This window comes from Centropristis striata, chromosome 17, assembly GCF_030273125.1.
Source record: "Centropristis striata isolate RG_2023a ecotype Rhode Island chromosome 17, C.striata_1.0, whole genome shotgun sequence".
In the NCBI taxonomy this organism is placed as follows: Eukaryota; Metazoa; Chordata; class Actinopteri; order Perciformes; family Serranidae; genus Centropristis; species Centropristis striata.
In genome coordinates, this window is record NC_081533.1 from 27,016,493 (window position 1) to 27,043,065 (window position 26,573).

A 26,573-nucleotide genomic window follows, 5' to 3' on the forward strand; every position below is an offset into this window, starting at 1 on the left:
AGGGTTTTTTTCCTTCTGTTTCCAGAGATATGTTCGCTTAAGGGAAATGGCCATTAAAATGTCATTACCGCTACACTAAAATCATTTTTTGAAAAGCACTGGTTCCCAGCGGCTTCCCACCGTAATGGGCTCAATACATTCCCTCAGCACCGGGAAGAACCCTAATGTTGCGGAACACAAATGCTAATCTCTCTGTAAATATCACTCAAATTCACTCTCCCTTCTGCTTTTCAGTCATAATAGCATGGATTCATTCTGCTTTGCCCTGGCAAATTGAATTAATTCTCCAGGCAAAGGTGTTATGATTATTCTAAGCTTCCTAGTGCGTGGGCTGTAATGGAGATGATCCTGGCATTTCCACTCGATCCAAAAGCATTCCGCTCACCCTCTACATTCTTTGCTGCAGTATCTCAAAGGTATCAATGATTAAATTTTCATTCACATGCGCCTCACTAATCACTCCCTGGCAGTATTCATATTCATGTCTTAGAATCAATATTGGATTTCGCCATGCATGAGGAGAGCCAGCGGACAAGACTGCAAGGGTCAGTCCATAACATGAATCAATTGATTAAGTGCCTAAGAAGCTGGAAGCACTTTGCCATTTGAGACGTTCAAACCCTCTTTGCAGAATGAGATCATCTGTTGAGCAGTCCATCAAGCCCCACTCTGAGGAACTCGTCCTGGTAGTCCATGCAGGAGGGCTCAGTGTTTCTTGCCCTCCACATTGATTCCTCTTGTTTATTCTGACTGTTCAACTGTGTCTTATATTCAGCTGATCTCTCCGTGGCATTAATCATGGCCACCAGCACTTCTACTTACACTGGCATTTGAGCATGCTCAATTAATACCCTAATTGAGGTTGCCATCAGTGCATAGCCATACTGTGGCCTCGTCTGAGTACTGTAACCACCAAGAGTGGTTTGGATGCATATAAATTTGGCTGTGATTATACCGCTCATTAACTTACTGTACAACCTCTGCACTTATTTACTCAATTAACTTGCTATTTTAAGTTCTGTTAACATTAGGATGTTTTATTTTTCCTTTTTTAAATACTTAATCAGCCATGAATAATGGAAAACCGCTGCGAGCGAAAGGCACGTGTTCACCTCTGAATATCTCGGCGTATGGATGGCGGCACAATAAATGCACATAACTAATGAGATAATGGAATCAATGGAGTTGTTGCTGCAGTGGGCAGATAGCAGTGTGCAAACGTGACATCCCTGTGCAAATGAGCCTGACCTGTAGTGACAACCAGGAAGTGTTCCTGCCAATGGAATGGGGCGGCAGGGCTGGTCACTGCTCCGGATCGTATGGCAGCGCAGGACAAAACTGCAACAGGAGATTTACTGCCAGACAGAGAATTAGTCTGTAATGGTGCTGTCTGGTATGTACTCTGTCTGTTTCTCTCTCTCCCAGCCTTGTTCTATGCTTCTCTGGCAGACTGTAACTCTGTAAATGACTTTGACCTTTCCTGGGACTGAGGACAGGAACCACAGAGAGAGAGGAGAGAGATGGCGGGAGATGAGAGTAGAGTGGGCGGTTGACTGTAATAAACTCGAAGCAGTGGGCGGCTGTCAACACTAATAGATGGGAGAGGGGAGGGGGTCACCGGGTTGATGAATACTAAAGGTGCCTGAGTCCTCAACAAGTACTCTGTTTTTTACCAGGCCGATGTGTGTGTGTGAGATCTGATGCTGGCAGTGTCATCACACTACAGGGAGTGAGGGCCTTTTTGGTGACTCAAGGAAAATATATTTAGAATATTGCTACAGAACAGAAAACGAGCAATATTACCATGTGCATTTACACAGCTTGATGACTGCATTGTAATTGCATTGCATTGTAGTGTGACACTTTTATTGTAGTGTACTTGTAGTTCACAATTTGATTGCTCGGTGTAAAGTATTCACATACACACATACTTTTCTATATTACCAACAGTGGACTATCATGCTAAACCAGCCATGTGAGGACCTCAATTTTTTTGTCATTTTGCAAAAACAAAAACAGAATAGAAATTTTATTTTTAAGGTCTTTTCCAATAATATTACTGCAAATGTGCATTTTATTTTTTATTATTTTTTAAAGAAATTGCCAAGAGGGGACCTACATCCTTGAGTAATCACGACTATTGGACCCCAGTGAACTTCAGTGATTACACTCATTCTTAAGTGTTTGCTTACTGCAACGACTGTCTTTGTAACTTTCAAAAGATAATAGATTTTTTTATATAAGTTTTAACTTTAATGTTCAAAAATTAAAACATTTCTCTGTAATACAAATATGAATGTTATTGCATTGTAGTGTAACACTGTTACTGTACCGTACTTGTAGATCACAATTTGATTGCTCAGTGAAAAGTATTCACATACACACACATACATTCCTACATAACCAACAGTGGACTATAACATAAACCAACCATGTGAGGACCTCAATTTTTGGTCATTTTGCAAAAAAAACAAACAAACAGAAAGGTATATCCCAATAAAATTACTGTAAATGTGCATTTTTTTTTTTTAATTACCGAAAGGGGACCTGCATCCTTGCGCAATCTTCCAGTGAGATTCAATGATTACACTTGTTCTTTAACTTCATGGGTGTTTGCTTACTGCAAACCTTTGTTTCTTTTAAAAGATAATAATTACATTTTTTTATCTTAATTTTTAATAATTTAACATTTCTCTGTAGCCAGAAGTAATCTTTAGCCACACTTAAGCTCTGCAAGGATTCACTAAAGTACTAATGTTTTAATGTTGTTATTGTTATTTTATTGTTCTTCTTTCTATCTTTGCTATAAACTTATTCTGCTGTAACACTGAAAATATCCCCTTTTGGGACTAATAAAGGAATATCTTATCTAAATTTCTACTAAGAGATGTCAGCAAATGAATGCAGAATTTATAGGCATCTGGTTCAGGTTCAGGTAACTTTAATTTGCTATGGAGAGAAAGTTTAATTTCATAGGATAAGCAAAAAGGAAAAAAATATGATTGCTTGGTTGAACTTTTTTAGTTATATGTATGAGTGTCAGGGGACTTTTAAAAGTGAATCAAAAGTTTTTTTCTGTATATTTGTGCATTCTTCTCTAATGTTCTTTATCGTCTCTGTCTATAGGAACGGGGAAAGATCGGCGTGATCTTCAACGTGGGAACGGACGACATAACCATCGAGGAGAGCGCAGTGATGGTGAGCGACGGCAAATACCATGTGGTGCGATTCACACGGAGTGGTGGAAACGCAACACTACAGGTGGACAACCAGCCGGTCATCGAACGTTTCCCCTCAGGTAGGAACAGTCTGGGGACCGAGGGAGCTAACTGTTGGATTTGAATATTGGCAGTATTGAATTCTTAGATAAACTGGGTAACAGACTGGAGAGAGAGAAAGCAGGAGCTTCGCGGAGAAAAAAAATATATTATTCATCAATTCAGCCTCCCATGTGGCACTAAAAGTGATTTTTATAAAACATTCAGTCAGGATTCAGGTTTATTTATCATGACATTCATATTGAGAGCATGCCTGCATTATTCTAGGTAATTAAGACAGGTTCTGGTCTAAAAGGCGGGGAGAGCCAAGCAGCCTTCCTGAGGCAAGCAATCTCCCATCGAAGTGCATCCAGCTCTCTGCAGTTAGTCTACCATTGTAGCTCCTGGCACTGTGAAAGCCTGTATTGAATCGAGGCCAGCAGGATGCGAATATGCCAGTCAGGCATGGTTGGTGAACATGGGTATGGGGCAGGATACAGAAAAAGGACACTCCATGCTGGGAAAAGTATGTGTCGGTGTTTAGAAGTCCTGCCTCGGCTCTAGACGCAACATCATTACACATACAGGCTTAAAACGAGGGCAAACACCCGATGAGTCACTGCTGGGAGTGTGCTAATTCCCCCACTTGTTGTTTAACCATAATCATGGTATTCTAATACGGCCTGAATTATGAGGCTATTTTTGGTTCTGCAGAAGCTCTCAATTAATTTCTCTCTCCATTGTGTTTCCCCTTTGTTCATGGTTGTTCAAAGGAAGACATTTTGTGTTCCCGTCATGAGTTTGCATTGGGTAAACACCCGGCTGAGCCAGGCTCTGCTGCCTGGCGCTGCTAGGTGTTAATAATCACATGGAAAACGAATAACTTGCATACAAAAATAAGAGTTTTCAAAGCCTTGAAGCTCTGGTGTATTCATGAAGTTGCAAAATGTTTTAACCACCAGTGTTTTTATTCTACATTGATGCCGTCCGACTTGTAATCTCCACCCGTCAATGCTCCATTGTCTAAAAACACTGTCTATGTATCGTCATTGTTTCAAACAGCAGGAAGAGTGCTGCTAATGTGGCCGTGATATTTACCCGGGTTGACATATAGAGCAATGGGACTGTGACATTCTCTGTCACAGCAGTGATCCCATATTTTGAGGCTTTGTTTTGGCATTGAGAAAAGTGTATTCTCTTGCTCATCCGTCAGCACAGCGAGGCCAGACTGAGGGGCATGCATCACAGCTAGGAGAGGAAGCGCCCTGTGACAGTTCACTCTTTTCACTTGTTATTATGATGGAAATGCAGCCCTTTTTGCAGTAGCACACACGCTCTAAAAAGGAGCCTTCAACTAACAAAAGCACTAACTGCTCGTAAAAAAACAGCAAAGCTGCCTTTTTACCACGGCAAGTGAATGTCATCATCCGAATCTATGCTTTGTTTCATCAAGAAACAGTAATGCACAACCCATATTCTATTCCTTTTATTCCTCTTTCCTTCCGCCCTCCTTACCGCTGTTGTTGTCTTTGTCACACATTTCTTTCCTTTTCCTCCCGCTTGATCAACAATTGAAGAGTGTTATTTTGTTGTTGTTTGTTGAGTTTTGTGTTTGTCTGCCGGGGGCTGGAGCCCGTCTGAAGTTTTTCGGAGGTTATGGGGACTCAGGAAAGGAAATGGATGGAAGGAGCAGGGTGTGTGAAGTCGCTTTGATTCATTTATGTGAGCTACATACACTCAAACTATTTTTGGGCAACTGCTTTGAAGGCTTCGGCACACGCTTTGAAGGTTCCAGTCGTCATCGTCTGGCGGGGCGGCGTCCTGGGGAAACGGAGATGTTACACATTAGGAAAGCAAAACCTCGGATGAGGCTGAGGCACAAAAGGGCGGAGGAATATGAAGGGGAAAGAGTGAGTGAAGGGTTGAAGGGGGTGGCAACTTCCTAACTGAGACAGGAGGTGTGTAAAGAGACAGAAAGTGAGGTAATATTTTGTCGAGAGGAGAAAGAAAGAGGGGGAGCTCCCTTGTTGAAAGTTCCTGTGACCCAGATTGGAAATTTAGACATCTTCTGATTCTCTAAACGGGACAAAATACTCTATACTCACGATACTACTTCATTTCCTTGATGCTTATATTATGCAATATCATCACCTCCCAGTGGAACGCCGAATCTTAAAATGTCCATGTCGCCAGATTTAGAAGAAAATAGAACAAGTTGTCATGAAAGACACCTCCAGTGGGGCATTCCGTTATGTGTTACAGGTGCCAAATTTGTCTGCTTCCTCTAACAGAACAAGGAAGTGCAGTTTCCTGTGAAATATCTCTCCCCAAAGGGACTGTTGTGACCCACATCAGGCAGTCTCGTAGGGATGCCGTTGCTGTTTTGAGCCCTGTTGAACGCATTCCGAAGCTACATGTGGGATTCATCCTCACCATGTAGTCCACGGCCTGTGAACTTTAAAAGTTCCCAGAGGGATAAGAGACAGAATGTAAATCTGCCACCTCAAAGAAGAAAGTGACAGATTATCATTCTGTATCTTTTGTTGCTACACACATATTTACACACACTATAACAATTGGGGCTTTGACTGGGAAGTGCTTGCATTGCGTTACCTTGGCTTGCCAGCAGCTGGCTTATAAACAGAAGGCCATTGCGAGGTGATGATTTGCAGAGACAGGATGTTGACAGCAAACATGGTCGTCATGGGTCAGGCACATACAACGGCAAAGCAACACGTCTCCTGATGTCCCACAAAGTGATGTTTGTAATCCCCAGGGAGTGTGTCTGCTTCAACGTGCAACAGTGCACGCATCTATCTGCATGCATGTCTTGCCGTCTTTTTCCACTTGTGTCTATGTGTGTGCATGTATGCATTTGATGGATAGAGAGCAGACAAAAAGTGTCAGAGGAGCGCACAGCCAGCTAATCCAGTGTGTCAGGTGTCCCCGGTGGGTCCCACAGCAACAGTTATTGGCCCACCCCATCTCCCACATTCCCAAAAATGGCAGACTGGCTCAATAAAAACATCCCTGTGTCACACTGAGCACCTCGACCTGGCCACAGATAAAAAGGCAGATGTTAGCAGCAGTGCCATACGGACTGTAATTGTTTCACATCCGATTCCCTTTAGTTACTGGTCATCTGCTGTGAGAGGGTAGCAGATTCGATGTGACTAATTGTTTCGTCGGCAATGGTTTATTTTGCAATTTTATACCATGCCCTGAGGAATGTCTGATTTCATTTCCTGTTTGGCAGAAAATGTGCATTATTTTCAGATAAACACACTGCCAGGAAAATAGCAGCCTCATCATTGTTCTGAATTAAAACTCATAGCTGAAAGAGTTTTGGTTTGAGCTATTACAAGTCTACATCTTCATCTTGTTAAAGAATAATGGTAGCATTTATTCAAAGGGCGATTGCTTCAACAAGATGTTCTACTTAAAGAATTTGGCATATGAGTATGGTCTCTTTAAAACCTTCACGTAAAAGTCCAGTCTGCTCTGACTCGTTAGTGTTTTCAGGTTATTCGCATCTCAGCTTTCTGTCTTTATGAACTCCACTCCCTTTCTTGGCAAGAGTAGTATTCAAGAGCTCTCACAAAGTAGCGCAACCTGATTTGGCCAGGCCAACCAACTATACTCAAGGTCAATGTCTTACCTTAACCAGTCAGGCTGCTACAGGCTGCAGGTCTTGCCGAGAAATAGGAGTGTGATTCATAGTCAGGCGTCTGCATGGTCATTGCAGCCAGGGAATGACAACAATTTCTCCCTAAATGTATCATAGTTGTGACATCACAACCTTTCAGAAGTCCTGAAGGCTTGTTTAAAGGCACAGTTTCTGTATACAGGCTGTGTACATTACTGGTTGGCTGTTACTTGTCACACCAGACAAAGCAAAATTGTAGTCACATGAGTGTATTGACTTGAATCATGACACATTTTATTGCTAAATTCCTCAAAGGAAAAAAGTGTGAAGACTATTTTTTTTTTCACTTCAATGACTGGACTGAAGTAACTATAACATTGACATTACATGCTATTTCAAGATTTTTTTTTGGTGTGGTGATTTTCCCATTAAGTACCTATTTTACCCTAAATCATATATAATTTACAAAATGACCTTCATGTTGTATGGAAGAAGACTTGAAACTAAAGATTGACACCATAAAGTCATTAGGAAAATGTTTACTGAGGTAATAAATCAAGTGAGAAGTAGGCTACATTTCTCATAGACTTCAATCCAATTTGACTTGTTTTGCAACCAGCGGCCCCCTGCTGGCCATTAGAAAGAATGCAGGTTTAAGGCACTTCTTCAGTTTTCAGACCCAGAGGTTGCCTGCTGATGTAATTTTATATAAAGTTGTATACATACTGTATATGGCTACTTTTATGAACTTGTTTAGTGTAGCTTTGTTTGAGAGGATATATGTATCTGTTGGGGTGTATGAGGATTTTTTTTTTTATGTCTACCTGTGCCTCTGCATTGTCTTCACTCCATGTCATTATCATCATAATCATCTCTCTTTGTAAATCGCCTCACATTAACTCTTTTTGTGATTGCAGTAATTCACCTCAGATTATGACATTACGATAAGAAGGGAGCTTCTGGAAAAATCCATCTATTTCCTGCGGGTTTATACCACACTTGGCATTTGGACTTCATTGCTGTGCCCCCTGAGCTTCAGATAATCATTATGCATTTTTACAACCGTAGTTATATTGTCACCATCGCAGTGTATTGGCTGGGATTACCATATTTTGCTGCCTCATAACTGTGTCATTATGAGCAATGAGAGCACTGTCTCTCTTCCACACGTACAGTTTCTTTCTCACTTTCCAGTATTTACAGGCAGTAGATCTACCATAAAACTGTCACTTTGCTTTAGTTTCTGACTGGGTTGCAGTTGGGTAGAATTAGAAATAGGAAGTGGCGGTGTGGGGGGGGGGGGGTTGTCATGCATGGATGGAGGGGTCGATGGCAGGGGAGATAGAGGGGAGGAAAGGCAATAGTACTCTACAGCAAAGTGCTTGGGATGCATTGCTGAAAAATGATGGACTGAGAGAGAAGATGAATGAAGAGGGGGAGGTATAGAGAAGAAGCGGGTGGGTAGAAAATACAGAGGAGGGCGAGATCCAGTATGCATGCTGGAAGCTAGCTGCTGTCACTGCTGTGATGGATGAGGCTTTGCATGTTGCTTGTTACTGAATAATAAGCACTTCACAAATTGGATTGCATCACAGCAAGGAAGATTACATGTATTCAGTACAGTATGCTGCAGCATGTGCGCACCCCTCACATGCAGGCACATATATATATAGCAATCCACAGTAATAATTGCTACTACAGCTACAACACAATTTATAGACCCTTTTAGTGCCATCATCACAATGATGTCAAGGTGAGCAATACAGCAGAAGAACAGGAGGCAAACAAAAAGTAGTAGGCTTCATTACTCACTGAAAAGAATTGAAGGAGTAATAGTTCCAGCTTGAAATTTTATCACATGCTCCCTCTGTCAGTCAAAACATCAAAGACGACCACGGTTAAACACAATGAGATCAAATGACTGGACTGAGATGATTTCCAAAAATGCTGTTGTTATTGCATTAAATTACAGTTAAATCAAGTATTGTCTGTTTAAGGCAGTAGTTCTCAACCTTTTTGAGTCGCGACCCCCAATTTAACATGCATGTTGTCCGCGACCCCTGCTCACTGAACACAATGTCACACGCACAGTTCAGATCACCCAAAAAAGAAACAAAATGACTAAAAAAAGACACAAAATGACCAAAAAAGAAACAAAATGACCTAAAAAGACACAAATGACCAAAAAAAGACACAAAATGACCAAAAAAAAGACACAAAATGACAAGAAAAAGATACAAAATGACAAAAAAAAAAGGCACAAAATCACAACAAGACTAAAACACATGAACACATGAACACTTTAACACAGTGGAGACAGAGCTGACTTCCAAAATGATTTGGCGACCCCCAGAAATCATCTCGCGACCCCAAGGTTGAGAATAGCTGGTTTAAGGTATGGATATAACATACGTATAAAAGTTGGTCATGCCCACCAACTTGTTGGTGATGTTAATCAGAAATTGTGGAAATAGGAAAACCCGTAGGTAGGTGGATTCTCTGGTAACTCAGCTTTAAGGCTCATCATACTTTCCACGTCCCATTCATACTACAGTTGAGGGTCTGTGTTGGTCTGGCATTCTGAGTAGAGCTTTATAAATGTGGGCAGTGTCGGATTCCTGGCGTCCATTACGTTACAGGCGTCCATGAGTGTGAAATTACTTTTTTGGGCTGCATGCAGAATGTCTGTGCAAACATGTGGTCTTTACGCTAGCTAGTTTTGTTAGCTAGTAGTAGTTAGCCTGAGACAAAACATGCTTTTTGCTAGGCAGAACCCATCGCACGATACAAAACTAAGCTGGTAAATCTGAAATTGTATTTCAAGTCTTGTATGTAGCCATGTTTACAAGTAAACATACTTTAGCCAGCAGATAGCAGTGTAATGTATTGCTGTAGGCTAACCTGTCAGTAAACAGTAGAAGAAGAAGAGATAATGCGAGAAAGAAAACAGTAGAAGGAGTGATTGAGAGAAAAAATAACCAAAAATAGATTGCAAATCGAACAACTTTGGCCACCCATTACAGAAATTTCAGGAATTATGTTCAATTGGGCAACTTATCCAATTCTTCTTTCATGACAGCTTGTCTTGAGTTAAATGTTCGCATTTCCATCTCCCATTTAGCACATTGACTATTTTCTGTAAAAGACAAGAACCACCTCAATCGAGCGTAAAAACTTCTATGGGCATTCTTGAAAGTTTTATTTAATTTTGGAGTTTCCATCAAGTATGTTCTCGTGCAGATCTTCAAAATGAACAGAGAAATTTGTTGATGGAAATGGGACTTGTGACCATTCAGGAGTTTGTCATTGTGCTTGGTTTCTCTATCAGGTTGGTGTAAAATCTTATAGATAGATGGATGGGTGGGTGGATGATTGGATGATTGATAGATTGATTGATTGATTGATTGATTGATTGATTCATTCATTCATTCATTCATTCATCCCCGAAGGGAAATTCGGTAAATTTTAAATTAAATTTTAGCTGAGAGCATGTAGGTGTAGGCCAATCTGGTCCCGTCGGTTAATGTTGATTTTTTTTCAAGCAACTAGTCTGGTTCTGAAGAGAGAGTGACCATATATGGTACATTCAGAGAAACTTAGATTTTTTGATAAGCCATTGTAAAAAAAAAAAAAAAAGCCAACGTAATAATGTTTACTTACAAAAAGTGGGAGCATTGAAATGCACTGCGAGATGACAGACTTTGAGAAAACTGGCACGCCACTTAATACTGATCAGAAATTAAGGACAGCAAAATAAATATGCACAAAGTAGAAAGAGAGGGCTGTTGTAATCCCCTGTTCTGTTAGGCATTTAGAGGATCTGTTCAGAGTGACGGCTGACAATGAGATAGAGCGAAAAGGGGAAGAAGAAACACGTGTTTTCACAGAGGAGGAGAGACTCTTTGTGCCAGCGAGGTCAGCTCCAGCTCCTCCGACTGAGCTGTTAATGTCCTTACTCCTTGGATAAATGGTAGAAGAAAAGGGGTCAAATGAGCTCTCGGCTGCACTCTTTTCTTCCTCCTTCCCCGTTTTATCATGTCTCCACTGTTTCTAGATATCCATCTTTGTCTATGCGACCTCCACACTCCAAGAGAAAGAAAACCAATTGTGAATAAGAAAGGAAGATAAAGAGACAATGTGAGGAGGGGAGGTTGAGGCGGTCCAGAACTGCTTCCCTCATCCCCTTTGGCAATGAGAGCACTCAGCGGTGCCAGTTAAAATGCTAAAAGCAGAGGAGAGCAACAGGATTAGGACAGGAGAGGGGTGCACTTTAAACAAGACAACACAGTCGGACAAATGGCTGGAGGCATATGGACTTTAGCTGAGCGCGGACTAGATTTCACTTCACTAGTTCGGGCCTCCGAGCAAGGAGTACGGGAGCAGCTCTACGTGACTTTGATGGTCCGCTGAGCAGAAGATGGCAGATGAGTGTGCGCGGTGATGCACAGAGCCCGGTGTGGCCTTGGAAACCATCTGTACCATCATATTGTTTAGGAGGAGCACCTCTATATGCTGTCAGCCTGACTCATTTATCTGTTAGCTTTATTGTAGTCATTAAGGGTGCTTAAGGTAATTACAGTAGCAGCACCAGGCAGTATAGTCTAAGTACAAAGCATCTACCGAGCTATCATTATAGCCTGTAATTAACACCAACTTTGGGGTACTTGTGCTTGATTTGAGTATTTCCATTTAAGAAGCCTTAAAATACTACATTTAACGTCCACTCTACTGCTTTTAAAGGTATTTGAGTATTTCCATTTAAGAAGCCTTAAAATATTAAATTTAACTTCCACCCTTATGCTTTTAAAGGTATTGTATGCATCTTTTCTGCATTAAATGACTATGTTATATTTTTTGTTGACTGGTAGTTTTCAAACCTAGAGAAATCCTTAGTTTTAATAGAACCTGTGTTTAAAGTGTTGTGGTTGACTTTTTATCCAGTCTTATCCAGATTCTCCAGTCTTATCCAGATTTTCACACTTACATACTTATTATATTGTTGTTTATTAACTCTCTAACTTTTTAACTAACCGGATAAAAGATTTTAGTCAGCATTTGAGCAGATGTTAGTGCCATCTCAGCTCACAGCACCAGCGGGACTTCGTGTGTCCGCCAACATTATTGTAGAACCACTGATTTTTACAGTTATACTACTTCATTTTTTTTCTCCAAATTAAATCACCAGGTCTGGATAATAAAACCTCCTGAATGAACACTGAAGGAATCCTTACTTGGAGAATCTGGCACCCATGATCCCTTGCTTGTTATGAAACTCTAAAGGTAATACTTACTTTGTGAGTTAGGAAAAAAATATGATCATCTTACATGATGCGTCATAGATTAAACTATCGTCTGTTGTGAAAATGTGTCCCACTCCAACCAGTTAATACGTTATATTTACAATAATAATCCAATCATATTATATGCAGTTGCCAGTTTATTAGGTACACTACGCAAAAATGATTGCATAATACACAGTTGATCATAAAGTTGGACAAAACATTTTTTTTACCTCTTTCAAGGAAATTATTCTTAAAACTTTACTAATCAATCTCTTCCAAACATATCACAATGAAAATGAAACCACAATTAATGGAGGATTGTGTCTGAAAACAAAATTACAATTGACAATTTTTTTTTCTTACATTAATTAATTAATAAATGTTGCTCCAAATTGAAAATAGTAAATTATGTCCAATAGAGTTTCTCAGGGCCTAAGATATCCAGTTTAAAATGTCATATAAAAATAAATAAATAAATAAATGATTTTTAAAAATCTTCACATGAAGAAAGAATATATATATTCTTCTATGGATTGACTAACTGATGAATTGGCTAATTAAGCTTTATGCCGTTTTCATGCAGTAATGCAGCTACTGAACTTAAGAGAAGGATCTGAATACTGTGTCCCCTGTGAGGAAGGGAATCACTGTTTCAGTGACTCACCTAATACCATGAAGTACCTCAGTGATTCCTTTTTTTAATCTGCATTGGCTAAATTAACACATAAATTAAATAATATTTCCTGTAACTATTGATGGAGGTTTTAAAGTCACACTGCAGTCTAATAACACCCTTAAGGGGAAAAAACTGCAACTGCCCATCCTTGATCTGACACAATGCATAAATGACATTTGTCATAGTGTGGATTTGTATTTTACTCTTCATTATATTCAGAAAAGTAAAGCAAAAAAAGTGGGAGAGAGTTAATTGAGGGCAGCCAGCTCAGTTACTTGTCACTGATGACAGTTCCCCCTCGTTCTTATTGGGCCTCTGGTGCTCTGCGACTGCTTCTGATTGGATCTTACACAGTTGGAAGGTATCTCCAATTATTGGCCTGTGGCTATGGGATGATGGAGAGAGAGAAAAGAGAAATTGTGGAGAAAGTAATGATGAGGAGAGAGAAGGAGAGAGAAGGAGACGCAGCTAAGTAGTGCGGAGCAGGAGAGGGAAAAGATTGCTTTAGGTAATTAGAGAAGTGACAACTTTGATTTCCACATGAGTGGGGGGGCTTTCTCTGGCTCACTCTGGCAGCCACCCTCGCACAAATCCACCGTGGCCGAGATGAAAGGTGGCGAGGATCCTGTCGAAGCGAGAAGAGAGAGAGAGGGGAAGAAATGAAAACGAGCACATTGGATTGATAACTGCAGCACAGATGAAAGATGAGCAAGCAGTTAAAACACTGAGATATCATTTGTTTCAAATGCATGCTGACATGAGCAGTGGGTGAGGTATTTACATTGAACAAAGAGTGTGGTGGGTAGGTAAATCGCTTTCTTTTCCTGCGCGTTTCACATGAAGCAACACAACTTGCCTGCAATCTTTGGCTTAAAAGAAACAATGCACTGCGAAAGCGTCAGCTTTTCATGTACTTTTTATCCTTTTTTTGAGGCCTAAAAGTGTTGTTTTCTGAAAACAAATCTGGCTTAGACTTTAAAGATGGTTTAAAGGGGAGCTTTTTGTTTTAACCTGGTCCCTTTTTTCATGTTTTGTGTCAGACTCGTCTTCCCTCAAAAATTGGGTCGTTTTTTACAGAACTTCCATGGTTTACGGTTTGTAAATTGTTTTGTTTTTTTACGTAACTTACGTTGTTTACGTAACTTATGTAATCTCCGTGGCTCACGGTTTGTGAATTACATTTTTTATGGTCATGAATTGCATTTTTTACGTAACTTGCGTTTTTTACATAACTTCAATGGCTCACATCACCCACGTAACTACTTTACTTCCGGCATTTACATACATTTATTTACTGTTTAAACTGTCTTTTATACCAAGACGTTTTTTGCCCTTAACATAGGTCAGTGGTTTTGTTTACAACCGCGAACCATACACATATGTACAGTGACGTATATGCTGTTTTTATGAGAAACGCTAATTTTGACAAATGCTCATATGTTTCTTTATGGGTGGTATTGATAAACGGTCTATTCTGTCGTTTAGGCTGGAGATCTTGTTGTTTGTGTCTAATTGAAGACTTTGAGTCAGTGTTTTAGTGGAAATCCATTGATGGTGCACAATTGCACCAAAGGATTATACTGTTGTTTGTTTCGTAGTGCTCTCACTCAGTGGTGGACCAGTTTCAAAGTTGTTGTTGGTCACTTAGGCTCAAACCAATGGGAATATAGGATCCAGGTTCAAAAAACTTTTCTGATATCACCTATTATATATCTTGATTTTGGCACAGTAAGCTTTCACATTCAATCGGTCACATTACTGACACCCGAGAAAATTACTGGAAAATCTTTATTGCACTTGCAGATTCATTTTAAGAAAAAAAAAATTCAGACTTGATAACAGATAAAGAATGCCTGATAAGATGGAGATTTCTGCAGGGATACATTTAGCAGCACAAGGTTACAGTGCATAGGGCAGTGGTTACTTCTCCCCATCTGCTCCCAAATATCCAGTGGATATGAGAGCAATCCATCTAAAGTTACCTAATGAAAAACAGAATGAGGCTAGCTTGACAGAGAGAGGTTTCTGTGAGAGGGAGGGAGAGCGGGATGGCCGGTGGCCAATCGTCTCCAATGTAATCTCCATTCTTGTGGATGGATTTCCGATGTGGGTGTCCTGTACAAGGGCATCTGGCTGCCTGCAGAGCTACATGATATACAGTTGGCTCCTTGGAGAGTCTCCACACACACTCACATGTACTAACACAGACTAACACATATACTGATACAGAAGGAGACAGAGCGGTGTGTGATTCATATGCTGGATTATCAGCACACAAGAATCTAGCTCTCCCGGACAGACATAGAAACAGACACTCTACACTCCAAGCACGGCGCGCAGGTCTCTCGTTTGTCCTCCACCTTGCTTTGTGTCTCCCTGAGGTGCCAGTCAATCAGTGTGCCCTTGCCCTGCCCCTAGCACAGCAGCTGTGATACCCACCCAGGACTGGTCCCATCATGGCTGTTAATCCAGCTGATGCTCCAGGCGCCCAACATGGGGCGCAGGAGGAGGAAAGATAGGTTTCTTGCTTCCAGAGCGGAGATAGCACCAGTGTTTTAGGGAGGGCATTCTGAGCCTCAGGGGGTCCGGAGCCGCGGGCATTTTGGCTGGCCGAAAATATCTGACTAGTGTGAATAAGTGTGGACCACCCTCTGGTTTATTGGCTCATACCTTAGTTTACATTTCATTTAAAATTAGATATCTACTTTATTACCCGTGTCTTTTATTTTGTATTTTTTATCTACTGCTGATTTTAATGAGTTTTCTCTTTCTTGTTTCTGGTTTCTGTAGCACTTTGAGATTTCTGTATGAAAAGTGCTTTACAAATAAAATGTATTATTATTATTATTATCTATATGCACCTTTAATTGGAATGCACAAGCTTGTTTGCATATATATCCAGCAAATGTACAGTATTCCTGTGAATAAGACATTTACAGTTGATTATTAACAAAGTACTTATAATATCTTCTGTCATGTTATTGACCAAGCCGTAGAAGGAGTCTGAAATGTGAAAATGCATTTATGAAAGGCTTGGGGCCATGTTTTCGCCACATGAATGGAATGTATCTATAAAGCGACTTTCTACCTTGCCAGGGGAAAGAAACGCTTTACAATTTGCCTCTCATTCACACAGTCATACACCAAGCCATGCTCGGCACTGGCTTCAAGGACACTTCGACACGCAGACAAGAGGAGCCAACCTTGTAATGAGAGGACGAACCGCTCAACATCTTGAGCTACAGCCGCCCCTGAAATAACAAATTACTGGCTTGTGACTGCTGCACATAAGTACACTACATGTGAACTAACAGTAAAGGAGATAATACCTGTATTATCTCATTATCATATTACAGTGCCATGCTATTATATGCATCACAATCCAGGGCAGACGCAATACCTTTTCAAAGTGGCAAAGTCCTTACTTTTAATCCCTAGTTTGGGTCAAGCTCCACTAGAATCCTACATTTAACATGATGCCACCAATGGCGTCTCCTACTGGGGACTCCTTCACTGGTAACCATACAGAACCATCTCAGAAGCCATCATTGGAAACTGTTCAGGCACTTTCAAAAAACTGTTGGCAGTGGATTGAATGAACTCTGTGTCTAACAGCGTCTACGTCACCATCACCACTGTTGGTGAGTCCTTAAATCATGCCCATAGCTGTCAATAGGGCCCCATAGTTATTAAACCCGGAAGTAAGTTAGCAATTTAGCACCACAGGGTCTATCCTCTCAAACTCAATGAGTATTTTGAATAGTTTTTTTGGTTAGATGCCTGAAATAAGGTCTGTGGTTAACACAAGCTGAAGAGATGTTAGTGTTTTGTTGAAGGACATAAAATATGTTAGTAAACCCCTGCTTTTGAATTTTGAGATTTTTAGTGGTTGTCGGGGACGAAAAACGTCATCACGCCAGACAGGGACAGAAACTCTCTCACTATTCGGCCCCACAGCCCTCTAGTCGTGTTTTTCAGAGCTCTTGCTAACTCTTGTAGATTGTAAATGTATTAGGCTACGGATTCGCTAGTTTGTAAAACTGCTGGTTAGCTTGTTGGAGACCGCCTGAAGCTAACGGTAGTGATGTTCAAGTGATGCAACCGTGGTGTAGTTCGCTATAGCATATTGTTTACTTTTTAATTCCGTCAGCTGCATTTACGCTTCAAACTTAAAAAGAGTGGTGTTCATTTGTGAAGATTATCCTGCTGAACAAAAGGTGTTAGCATCAGAAACGTGTGATATTCTTAGAATCCAGCTGCCGTTTAAGGTAACTGGTTAGCACCCACAACTTTCAAACTGCAACACCTTGAGATTGTAATGTGAGCTTTTAATTATACCTTTTCATAAAGCCCAAGCTGAAATGACCCCGATGACATCACAACATCACCAGGGGTCATTTTATCAGACTTTTTGGCTATTAAATAAATATTACATACATCAACAGTATACAGCCACTGCTTGATTTGCTAGTTTATTTTTCTCTCTCTTGTATATCAGATTTCCATGAGCGCCAGGTCCGATAGCATTGTTTCGCTGTCTTTCACATCAAGCAAAGGGAATAGTCTTGGGAGTGGAGTGAGTGTGATAATGGCGTTGAGGGAGAAGACAAGGGCCCAGCTGTTTAATCTATCCCCCCATTCTCATGCAGAGCAGGCTTCAGCTGGTGGGGAGGAGAGCGAGAAGGGAAAAGTTTCACTGGTTCACTCAGAATGACTTATTTCTCCAAGGATCCGAGCGCAAACAGATGCAAACAAACAAGCAGGACACGGAGGGATTTAGATTCTCTGATAGTGCAGTGTGGATGACACAAAAACCTGTCCAACACAACTTTGTGGGATTATTTTCCTGTGGCTCTACATACTTTTCATTCATCACACCACATTCTGCTTTCCATGCTTTGCATCACTTCCCCAGTTTTCCTCCTGTTGTCCGTCTTTTTGTTTTGAGTAGATACACAAAACCATTGTTTGTCGATTCCGCCGACATTTTTTGGTTGTTGATGAGGACGTTGTCACTCACTCGTGTTTGCCAGGGAATGAGTACACACACATTTGCATACTGTACACACACACACACACACTCACACACACACACACACACACTTCACTCTTATTACTCTCCCCACTATACACTTAGTCAGACACTGTGTGTGTGTGTTTGTGTGTGTATGTGTGCGTGTGTGTTGTAATGGATGGCAGTGCATGTGTCACAATGTACCACATTTAATCTCCTGGTAAAATACGCACTGTTACCAGGCAATGAAGAAGGATGGAGGCATAAAATGCAGTGAAGGTGGACAAAACAAAAGGAGGGAATTAATGGGGCAAGTGAGAGGAAAGACATGTAGGAAGAAGGGAGAAGTAAGGACAGACTTTGGATGAAATAAAGAACAGAAGGCAAAGAAGGGAGGAAGAAATTTAAGGACTGGGTGAATAAAATAACAATTGTGGAGAAAAGAAGAAAAAAGGAAAAAGGCTTACAGAAAAATAAGAGAATTAGGAGACAAGAGTTAGGGAGTGAAGGTTCAAAGAAAGAGTGAGGCATGGAAAGAATTCAAGATGGAGAGAGAGTAAGAAAGAGGACAGAATGGGAAGGTGCGGATGAATGATGGTTTGAGAAACTCAGAGCCTAATCTTGAACCAGTTCCTCGCATTTTGGCTGCCAAAGAACCGTTTCTCAGCCAGTAAAACTGGTTCCAGAGCGGCACCAGGTCTTTGCTGGTCTTGAACCATAAACCACATACGTCAGGGGCTTATCATCACCAACAAGACCAACTAAAACATGTATCAACCATTTAATTAGATTTGTTTAACTGCAATGTGATTTATTCAGGCTAGTTTTAGTGGGCTAGTTTCAGCGGGCTAGCATTAGCAGGCTAGCATTAGCTTACAACAAAGTCAAAATCATTAACTTCTTATGTTCAGTGTTAATGGTGATCAAGACGTGCAGCACAAATGTGTTGTACCAGTCATATTTGGTTGCAAATGTAGGCTCGCAAAGTTGTTATTATAGTCGTGAAGAGCAGAGACGTATATAGTGACGTAATGAGGTGGCTCTCGAGCCTGTCGAAAAGCAAACAGGTTCTGAAATGGTTCACACGTTGAACCAACTGCAAACCAGCACCAGCAAAAAAACTAGGTTCACCTTGGTCGAAAAGGGGTAAAAGTGAGTAAAAGCGAGGAAAGGGATTAAAGGTGCTATATACAACATTCAAGAATCCAGGATGCCTACACATGGCCTTTACCTCTGATGTCACAAGCTGTTATGCTTGTTGAGCTGAAATAGGGGCAGCTAGCAGAGGTAACAGTGACATTTTTTGGAGCATCACAACCCTGCAAAATGACCCGTTTCTCTATCAGAATTCATTCAATTTGGTCTGATGACATTTGGAAAATCTGGAGGCTCCACTGAACAACTTTCATAGGAATGAACAGGGCCCCACCTCCAACACTATATCCAGTTCTCCAGACCAGAGGGTAGGCATTAAACTTCCACGACCTGACCCACAGTGGCCATTCTGCACCATCGAATGAGCAGTAACTGCCTTATGAGCAGTACAGCTGTCTGGGTAGAGAACATTGCAAACAGTGATTAGCGAGCCAGTGGGACATGAATACAAAGGCGTTGAGGGAGGGGCTTCACTTAGAGCCAGTGTATAAAGAAAGAAGCCTTTAGGGTGATTCAAGACCTGCATGACCTTGTTGGGGTTGTTTTCACAATAACTACTTACTCACTGTACGTTATCCCTTACATAACTGTTGTATAATCTTCTATATTAGTCTTCTAAATGTTGCATATGGCACCTTTAGGTTAAAGAGTGATGGCAGCAAAAAAAAGGGAGTAAACATTCTGTAGAGGGAGCACAGAGGGAAAAGGAGGCAAACCCATTAAGTTTCCTGTCTGCAGTGTCTCACAGCTGCCGCTAGAGGGAGAACTACATCTCTCCAGTTGATACCCATCACCAAGTATTACTTGGATGATAAAATGGACCCTTCTTCATTGGATTACTGGAAGCAGTTGCCTCAGCGTGATTCAGACAAGAAAGTTAGAAGAGGGAGGAGGTTTAGTCAGATTTGTGGACGAGATAACAGATGCAGCAGTAGGAGAAGAACATGCACGCACAGGATTGATTCATCTCACTAAGGACTGCTGCCTCCCACTGTTTTCCTTTCACTCTGTTATTATTTTGATCGCCTTTTCTCAAAAACCACCACCACCACCCCTCTCACTTCCCCCCCATCTTTCCCCTCTCCTCTCCTCTCCTCTCTTCGTGCTACCAGCAGCATCTGCCTCCCCTTCTCTGCTTCAGTGACTGCTGCAGAGTGCCCATGTCATCTCAGAATGGGAGGTTGTGTGTTGTGTGTGTGTGATGCAATGTAATTGCTGCACAGCCTTTCCAGGAGGCAGAGTGGTACCTGGCTAATCTTAAGTGCAGTGTGAACACATGCATGTAATTGGTCACACTAAGATGCTCCAATACAGCTCTCAGAAGTGCCACTACAAAAAAAAAATGGAAATTGTTTTTAAAAAAGTGGCCCCACCTCGCAGATTCCTCAGACCCCCTGTTAGGTTAATTGGGGTGTTATTGCAGGTAATAAAAAGTATAATTACTGGCAATTATATGTAATAAAAATATGAAAACATCCACTCACAATTCATCATTTTCTGTATGCAACCTGCACCTGAATGTCACTTCTTACCCACACAACACAGGGAGCTACAGGTGCAGTGTGTGAATGGCACTGAGTCATGTGTTAAATTGGAACCGCCTACTGTCACATGTTCATCCAGCTTGTCCTCTTATATGCTTCTCCATCCGTCCGCCAGCTATCATTCACTACGCTTCTTCTCCGTTCAATTCTCATTATCTTTTTCACGCTGTCTATCTTACCCATGCACAAACAACTGTTCATATACAGTATGCTCACGCACACACACTCCTCCTCAGCCTGTGTGAGCCATTATTGCGCAGGCAGGCGTGGGTAGAGAGACCCCTGGGGAGTGGAAGTAGGTACTGCAGAACTGAGAGGTGGTCTATTTTAGATCACTGCAGCAGCACAGAGCAGTGGGGGGAGCAGAATCAAAGTATACTAGTTAGAATGCAGGATATACTTCAGAGCTCGTCTGTTTACTGTTTAGATTTTGGTCCTAAACTCTGCTTCAGTCTCGCATTCAGGCCCAAAATTGCTTGTGTTTTCAGGAGACTTTTGAAGGGGACATATAACGCTTATTTTCAGGTTCATAGTTGCATTATGGGTTTCTACTAGAATGTTTTGATGATCAAAACATGTTTTTTATGCACCTGTATTCAGCCCCAGTCCCAGTCTGCTCTGATTGGCTTGTGAGAAATATTTGGTGCACCTTTGCAAAGGCACTGCTCAAGCTGTGGGTGGAGATATTCAGATAGGAAGCAGTATATTCTGAGTCTGCATGGAACATAGGAAGGGGAGGGGGAGTCAAATCTGAATGGCTTGTTGAATCCTGTTTTCTGATTTAAGCAGTTAAAAAAAATGACAGTGTATTCTTATTTCACAGTTTGTGGGTTGGCTGTTACTCCAGATACCAAATTGTATGAGAACACTGAAAAAGGTTACTTCTTCGTGATCAGGGTTGAAAAGAGGTGGATATTTTCCAGTAAATTTACAGAAACTTTCCATGGGAATTATGGGAATTAACTGGAATTTGGGGGAAATTTAAACGAACTGTATCATATCTAAATTAACCGTTTTGTTTTTTAATAAGCAGACATCCATGCAAAATAATACAGTTAAAGAACATTCCAACAGATTTATTTGTAGGCAGGAAGCTATGTGCATGTGATTGAGGAATAGCAAATATATTCAAGTGAACTTAATTCAATCTTGTTTTTTTTAGTCAAGATTATGCTAAAATATATTTTTCCCAACTAAATTTAAGTTCCCTGTTAAAATCCAACCTTCAATTTTGTATTTCCGTTAATTCCCATGGAAAATTCCGGGAGTTTTGCAACCCTATTCATGATATGTTCCCTTCAAGATTTGTTCAGTGCTATGAATAGATATCAATGCTGAATCTGTAAACAATCGGAATCATTTGTTTTCCATTTATTGTTTGTTTGTAGTATTGACCAATCATGTTTGGGATTTGGTTCCATGTGGAAAAGCAAAAGAGGTGGAACACATTGGGCGAAATGCTCTCGGAGCCCATTTTTATAAGCTTTTAAGTCAAAACTGTCTTTTTTTTTTAAAAAAGACTTGCAGGTTTTCATTAACATTAAGGTAGTGCCCTGTGCAATGACAGAATAACAGGCAGAATTGCAAAGTTTCGGTTTGGCGGTTGCAAGGTAGCATTAACTTAGTTTGAAGAAAAACTTATCTCAGACCTGCTGTTTCCTATAACACTTCCACATTTCACCCAACAGATCTCACTGGTGAGCTTTGCAACCACTATATCTGTTTTGTACCAAGCTAGCTAGTTATGTATTTGGTTCATTTAGGCTTACAGTGGCTAATCAAAACTGAGCCAGGGGTAAATAGACGTCACTTAGAGTCAAGAGTAGCTTGATTTACTGTCTGGTGCTTGGGGTAGTAAGGGATAATTAAGTACTCTTCAGACACACTGTAGGCTAATTAGGGCCCTCAAAGTTGAATTGTATCACCTTGTATGTAGCATGTGACACATTTTTTTATTCTGTTTCTCACTCATAAATGTTGTAAATTGGATCGTTTCTAATAATGATAATTGCGTGTTGCTAATTTTCTGGAACCCCTCCCTAGAAACATGTCCCTCCTGAAGGATGCCTGGGGATTCCCTGACCCCATTTTTTGGGAAATCACCGTGCTAGCATAGCCTATAATCTGCAAAGATTGCCGTTTGACATAGACAATAAATCCTAATTAAGCCTCTGACATTGCCACCACATTAGACTTCATCAAACCCCCAGCCCGGCCACCAGCAGCCCTCCTCTCCCCTAATTCCAGCTCCGTCTCTATTGACAGTGCTGGAGATGTACGCAGCATGACCCAGAGGTTGATTGAAGTGAAGTGAGGGATAATAAGTTTGCACAGCGGCGATGAAACTTCTTTGACACGCTGATGAAGTGATGCTAATTGCCAAGTGCCACTGAGAAGTGCTCAATTAATGCATAAGAGGAGGAAAAAAAACTGAGAAAAACAGTGCAGACAGTTTGACTAAATCCTTTTTTGCTTTAGTTGAAGTAGAAATTCAAAGTGAAGGGATGCTCCACGGGCAGCACACCATCCTGTTGTCAGATTTGGGAGGTAGTGATTTTCTAATCACAAACTCTTTGTGTGCTACGGGAACCAAAATATGTCTTCCTTGAAACAACCATGAAATGTTTTTTCTAGGACTGTGTGATTATCTCCTGCTCATGTGAAATAACAATATTGTATTGCTGACACTGAAATGTCTTTTTTTCTGCTTTACTCATTCACAGTGTAATAATTCTGTTGTTTAATGATTGCTGGTTCTGTGTGTGATTCTAGCTTGATTTACTTCATTACTGCTAATGCATTTCTAAATTGTATTGCGAATAGTAAGTTTCTACAATCATACTATATCTAAATAATTCATAAATCTGTTTAACTTGTCAGTGCATTTAAAAAAACACTTAAACTCAAGGTAACTAGAATGCTGTCTAACCAAACAAACCAGCCCAAAAACACATCCTCAAGTTCTTCCTGTCCTAACTAAAGCTGATTTAAAGTACATAACTTGCTAAACATTTGCCATGTTGCCCTTCTAACCTCTAACCTTTCAACTTCCAGATTTCTTTGTAACCTCTCTTAATTTGTCTTCTCCAAATTTCTTAAAGGGAACTTTGATAATGAGCGCCTGGCTATTGCTAGACAAAGAATCCCATACCGACTCGGTCGGGTAGTTGACGAGTGGCTACTCGACAAAGGTAATAAAAATCCCTTTAACTCCACTAATGATCTAACCGCCTAACCTACCGTTAACCACCACTCTGGAGGAGGTGCAGTGCCACGTAACAGGCTCTTTAACAGAACTGTAGGTCCCCTTTAACCAACCAGATTGAACATAATAATTGGCTCATATATATCATAACTTATTCCTTATCTTCTTTGAAGACTAACCTATCAGATGTTGAAAGATACATTGTTTTCTATCATGTATTTGCCCTATTTTTGCCCAGTTGAGGCTGCAAAGATATTGGAAAAACAAGATAACAACAATACAATAATAACGCCATTCTCAAGCCTTGGGGACCATATCCAAAGCACCTTAAACTGGGGCTGCATCTCTTCAGAGAATTAACCCCCAAATAACCCGACATAACCCCCAATAACCTAACCACATGTAAATAGCCTATTGATTCCGTTTGCTTCTTTCCTGTGTCTTTTGTTGGCTGAATGTGAATTTGCATATTTAATAATTCATGAAAAGCCAAAAAAATTACGACTGGATTTCCAAGAACAAAAGAAGAAGAATCCCCCCCATGAAAGTCACTAAAAGTTAAAGGGACTGTTGAAGTGTTTTGTTCAGTAATCACTCTGCATTCATTTTGCAGCATGTGTGGCGCCCATTGACCGCCCAACGTTACGCTATGACTTGTGCCCCATCAAAGTGATGACTCTTTAACCCTTTGAGTGCCAAATATCCCAACCTCTTTGTCTTTGTCTTGTGCCGTGTGTTTGAGCTGCTGAAGGTGGTTGATTCTAAGAAAAAAAAAGAATTAAATCACTCTAAATGGAGCCGAGTCTTAAAATAGTTTTTGCAGTGAAAGCATTGCAGACCAAGTATCAAAGAGCACACACAGTAGCATTTAGCACAATAAAACCCACACAATTGGATGATAATTTATATAAATGGATGTTTTTTGGTGTTAAATTATCAGAATGACCAAAGCTGTGAGACTTTACTGTCAGGTTTCATTATGTTTTCTATTTGCAGAAGAGATGTTTTGATATTATCATGAATTTAGAGCTTCCATTAATAGCCAATTAGCTTTAGGGGCTCCTTTGAAACGGTATCATGAAAGATAACGTATGCAAGGAGATAGAACATGTCTCTGAGAGCAAAATGAAGTATTCATGCGACAGACAAACAAGATAAATTAAGCACTTGCATATTTATTTCATGGAAACAAAACAATCCTTGAATTCATCTCCAGCTCCTATAAACTGACTTTTCGTGTGCTCCTCTGGTACGTCGGGGGAATGCACCAATGCTGAGGGTAGTTAGGACACAAATTAGAATCAAAAAGGCTTGGGAGATGAAAGTTGAATGAAAAACTGGATCAATAAAAAATGACTTATCCACTTTTTATAATGTGATTTGTGCATGCCATGAAAGTCTAAAGAGAATGAGCTTGAAACGGAATGTATTATTCTCTTTCTTCTATACTTTGAAATGAGTCTGCATCCAATCATTTAGATGAAGACATTGAGGTGGTAGGAAGACAAAATAAACAAATAATCCCCGTCAAACCAAAGTGAAGGCTTTGATCAGGGTGCTATTTCTGAAAAGTGTTGCTTATTTGTTAATTTAATTGGATTCGCCGAAGAAATGTCATACACACGTCATGGACTGAAGAGGCACAGTGTTGTTGGAATTATTAAGATATTGTTTGTTAGTCTAGATAATGAGGGGGATTAGCGGACATTTCCGAGCTCAAAGGGTTAAAGCTGTTTGTTGCTTTGAAAAGGAAGCAGCTAGACTTAAAGAAGCTTCTAAGCAGAATCTAACCACCTAACAGCAAATCAAACTCCACCCACACTAACCGCTGAGGGCTTCTCTCATCACTCCCCCGCCTTCCATTGCCAAATTGAAACCATTCGAGCAACTGTCCAGCTTTGCCCTGCTGGTGACAAATTCAGAGAGCCCTCAGTTATAACCATGTTATAAATCATGTTTAACATTTGAACGCAATTGGATCTGGATGTCAGTATTCGGAAGAACTTGGACAGGTTTGCGGCGATCGCTTGGGACAAAAACGAAATTAAAACAAGCTAACTAAGTTCTAACCACTACTAAAAGAAAAGAGCTGGCATCTTCCTCCCCTTGTCTCCACTTCCAACTCAGAGGGTTAAAACGAAACAAATACCTGAACACCAAATTCAAAAATGACGCAGCTGCTCTGGATCATTTCAACAAAATGTGTTTGAAATTGAGGTCCCTTTAACATTTATTGTTTTCACCACTAGGGAATGTGTTTTGGATGTACTGTTTGATATGTCATTTGCTATGAAGGATGAAGGGTGTGTGATTATTTGAATGAAAGTTACAGACTGTCGTTTGGTTAACAGCCTGGACCATTCATCCTGTAATATATGTCCAGTAAAAGTCCAGGCTGTGCAACCAATATGGTCACCGATATGTGGTGATTTTATGATATGAATGCCTCAAAGGGTCTTCACCAGAGTGCACAAAACAAGCAGCCCCGTGGGTCTCCTCTCAATGTTTTTCAATAATTCTGTAAAAATTCAACCAGCACAGGAAAAATCCACATCTCTCAGGTCTCTTTGGTACCACAGTGTGTGGTCCATCTCGTGAAATACATATCTTAATGAAATATTTTTCTTATAAATGTGTGTATTCATTTCAGTTGTTACACTGTTGTTACTCTAAATCAGGAATTATTACAAAAATGTGCAATGACTACTGAAAAAGTGCTGTCAATTTCTCCATCCTACAGCAATATGTGTGAATATGTTCAGATTTTCATGGTGGCCCCTGATGAGTAATATGA

The 26,573-nt window shown here is 40.6% G+C and overlaps 1 protein-coding gene across 2 annotated transcripts in view; it reads left to right on the plus strand.

The window, feature by feature from the left end:
• Positions 1–26,573, plus strand: part of nrxn2b (neurexin 2b) — a 948,314-nt gene that overhangs the window by 877,947 nt on the left and 43,794 nt on the right. For both annotated transcript variants that reach the window (XM_059355183.1, XM_059355184.1), the window contains 2 exons: positions 3,127–3,298; positions 23,676–23,765. In XM_059355183.1, the coding sequence (XP_059211166.1) occupies positions 3,127–3,298; positions 23,676–23,765 (262 nt within the window). The remainder of the gene's footprint in view (positions 1–3,126; positions 3,299–23,675; positions 23,766–26,573) is intronic.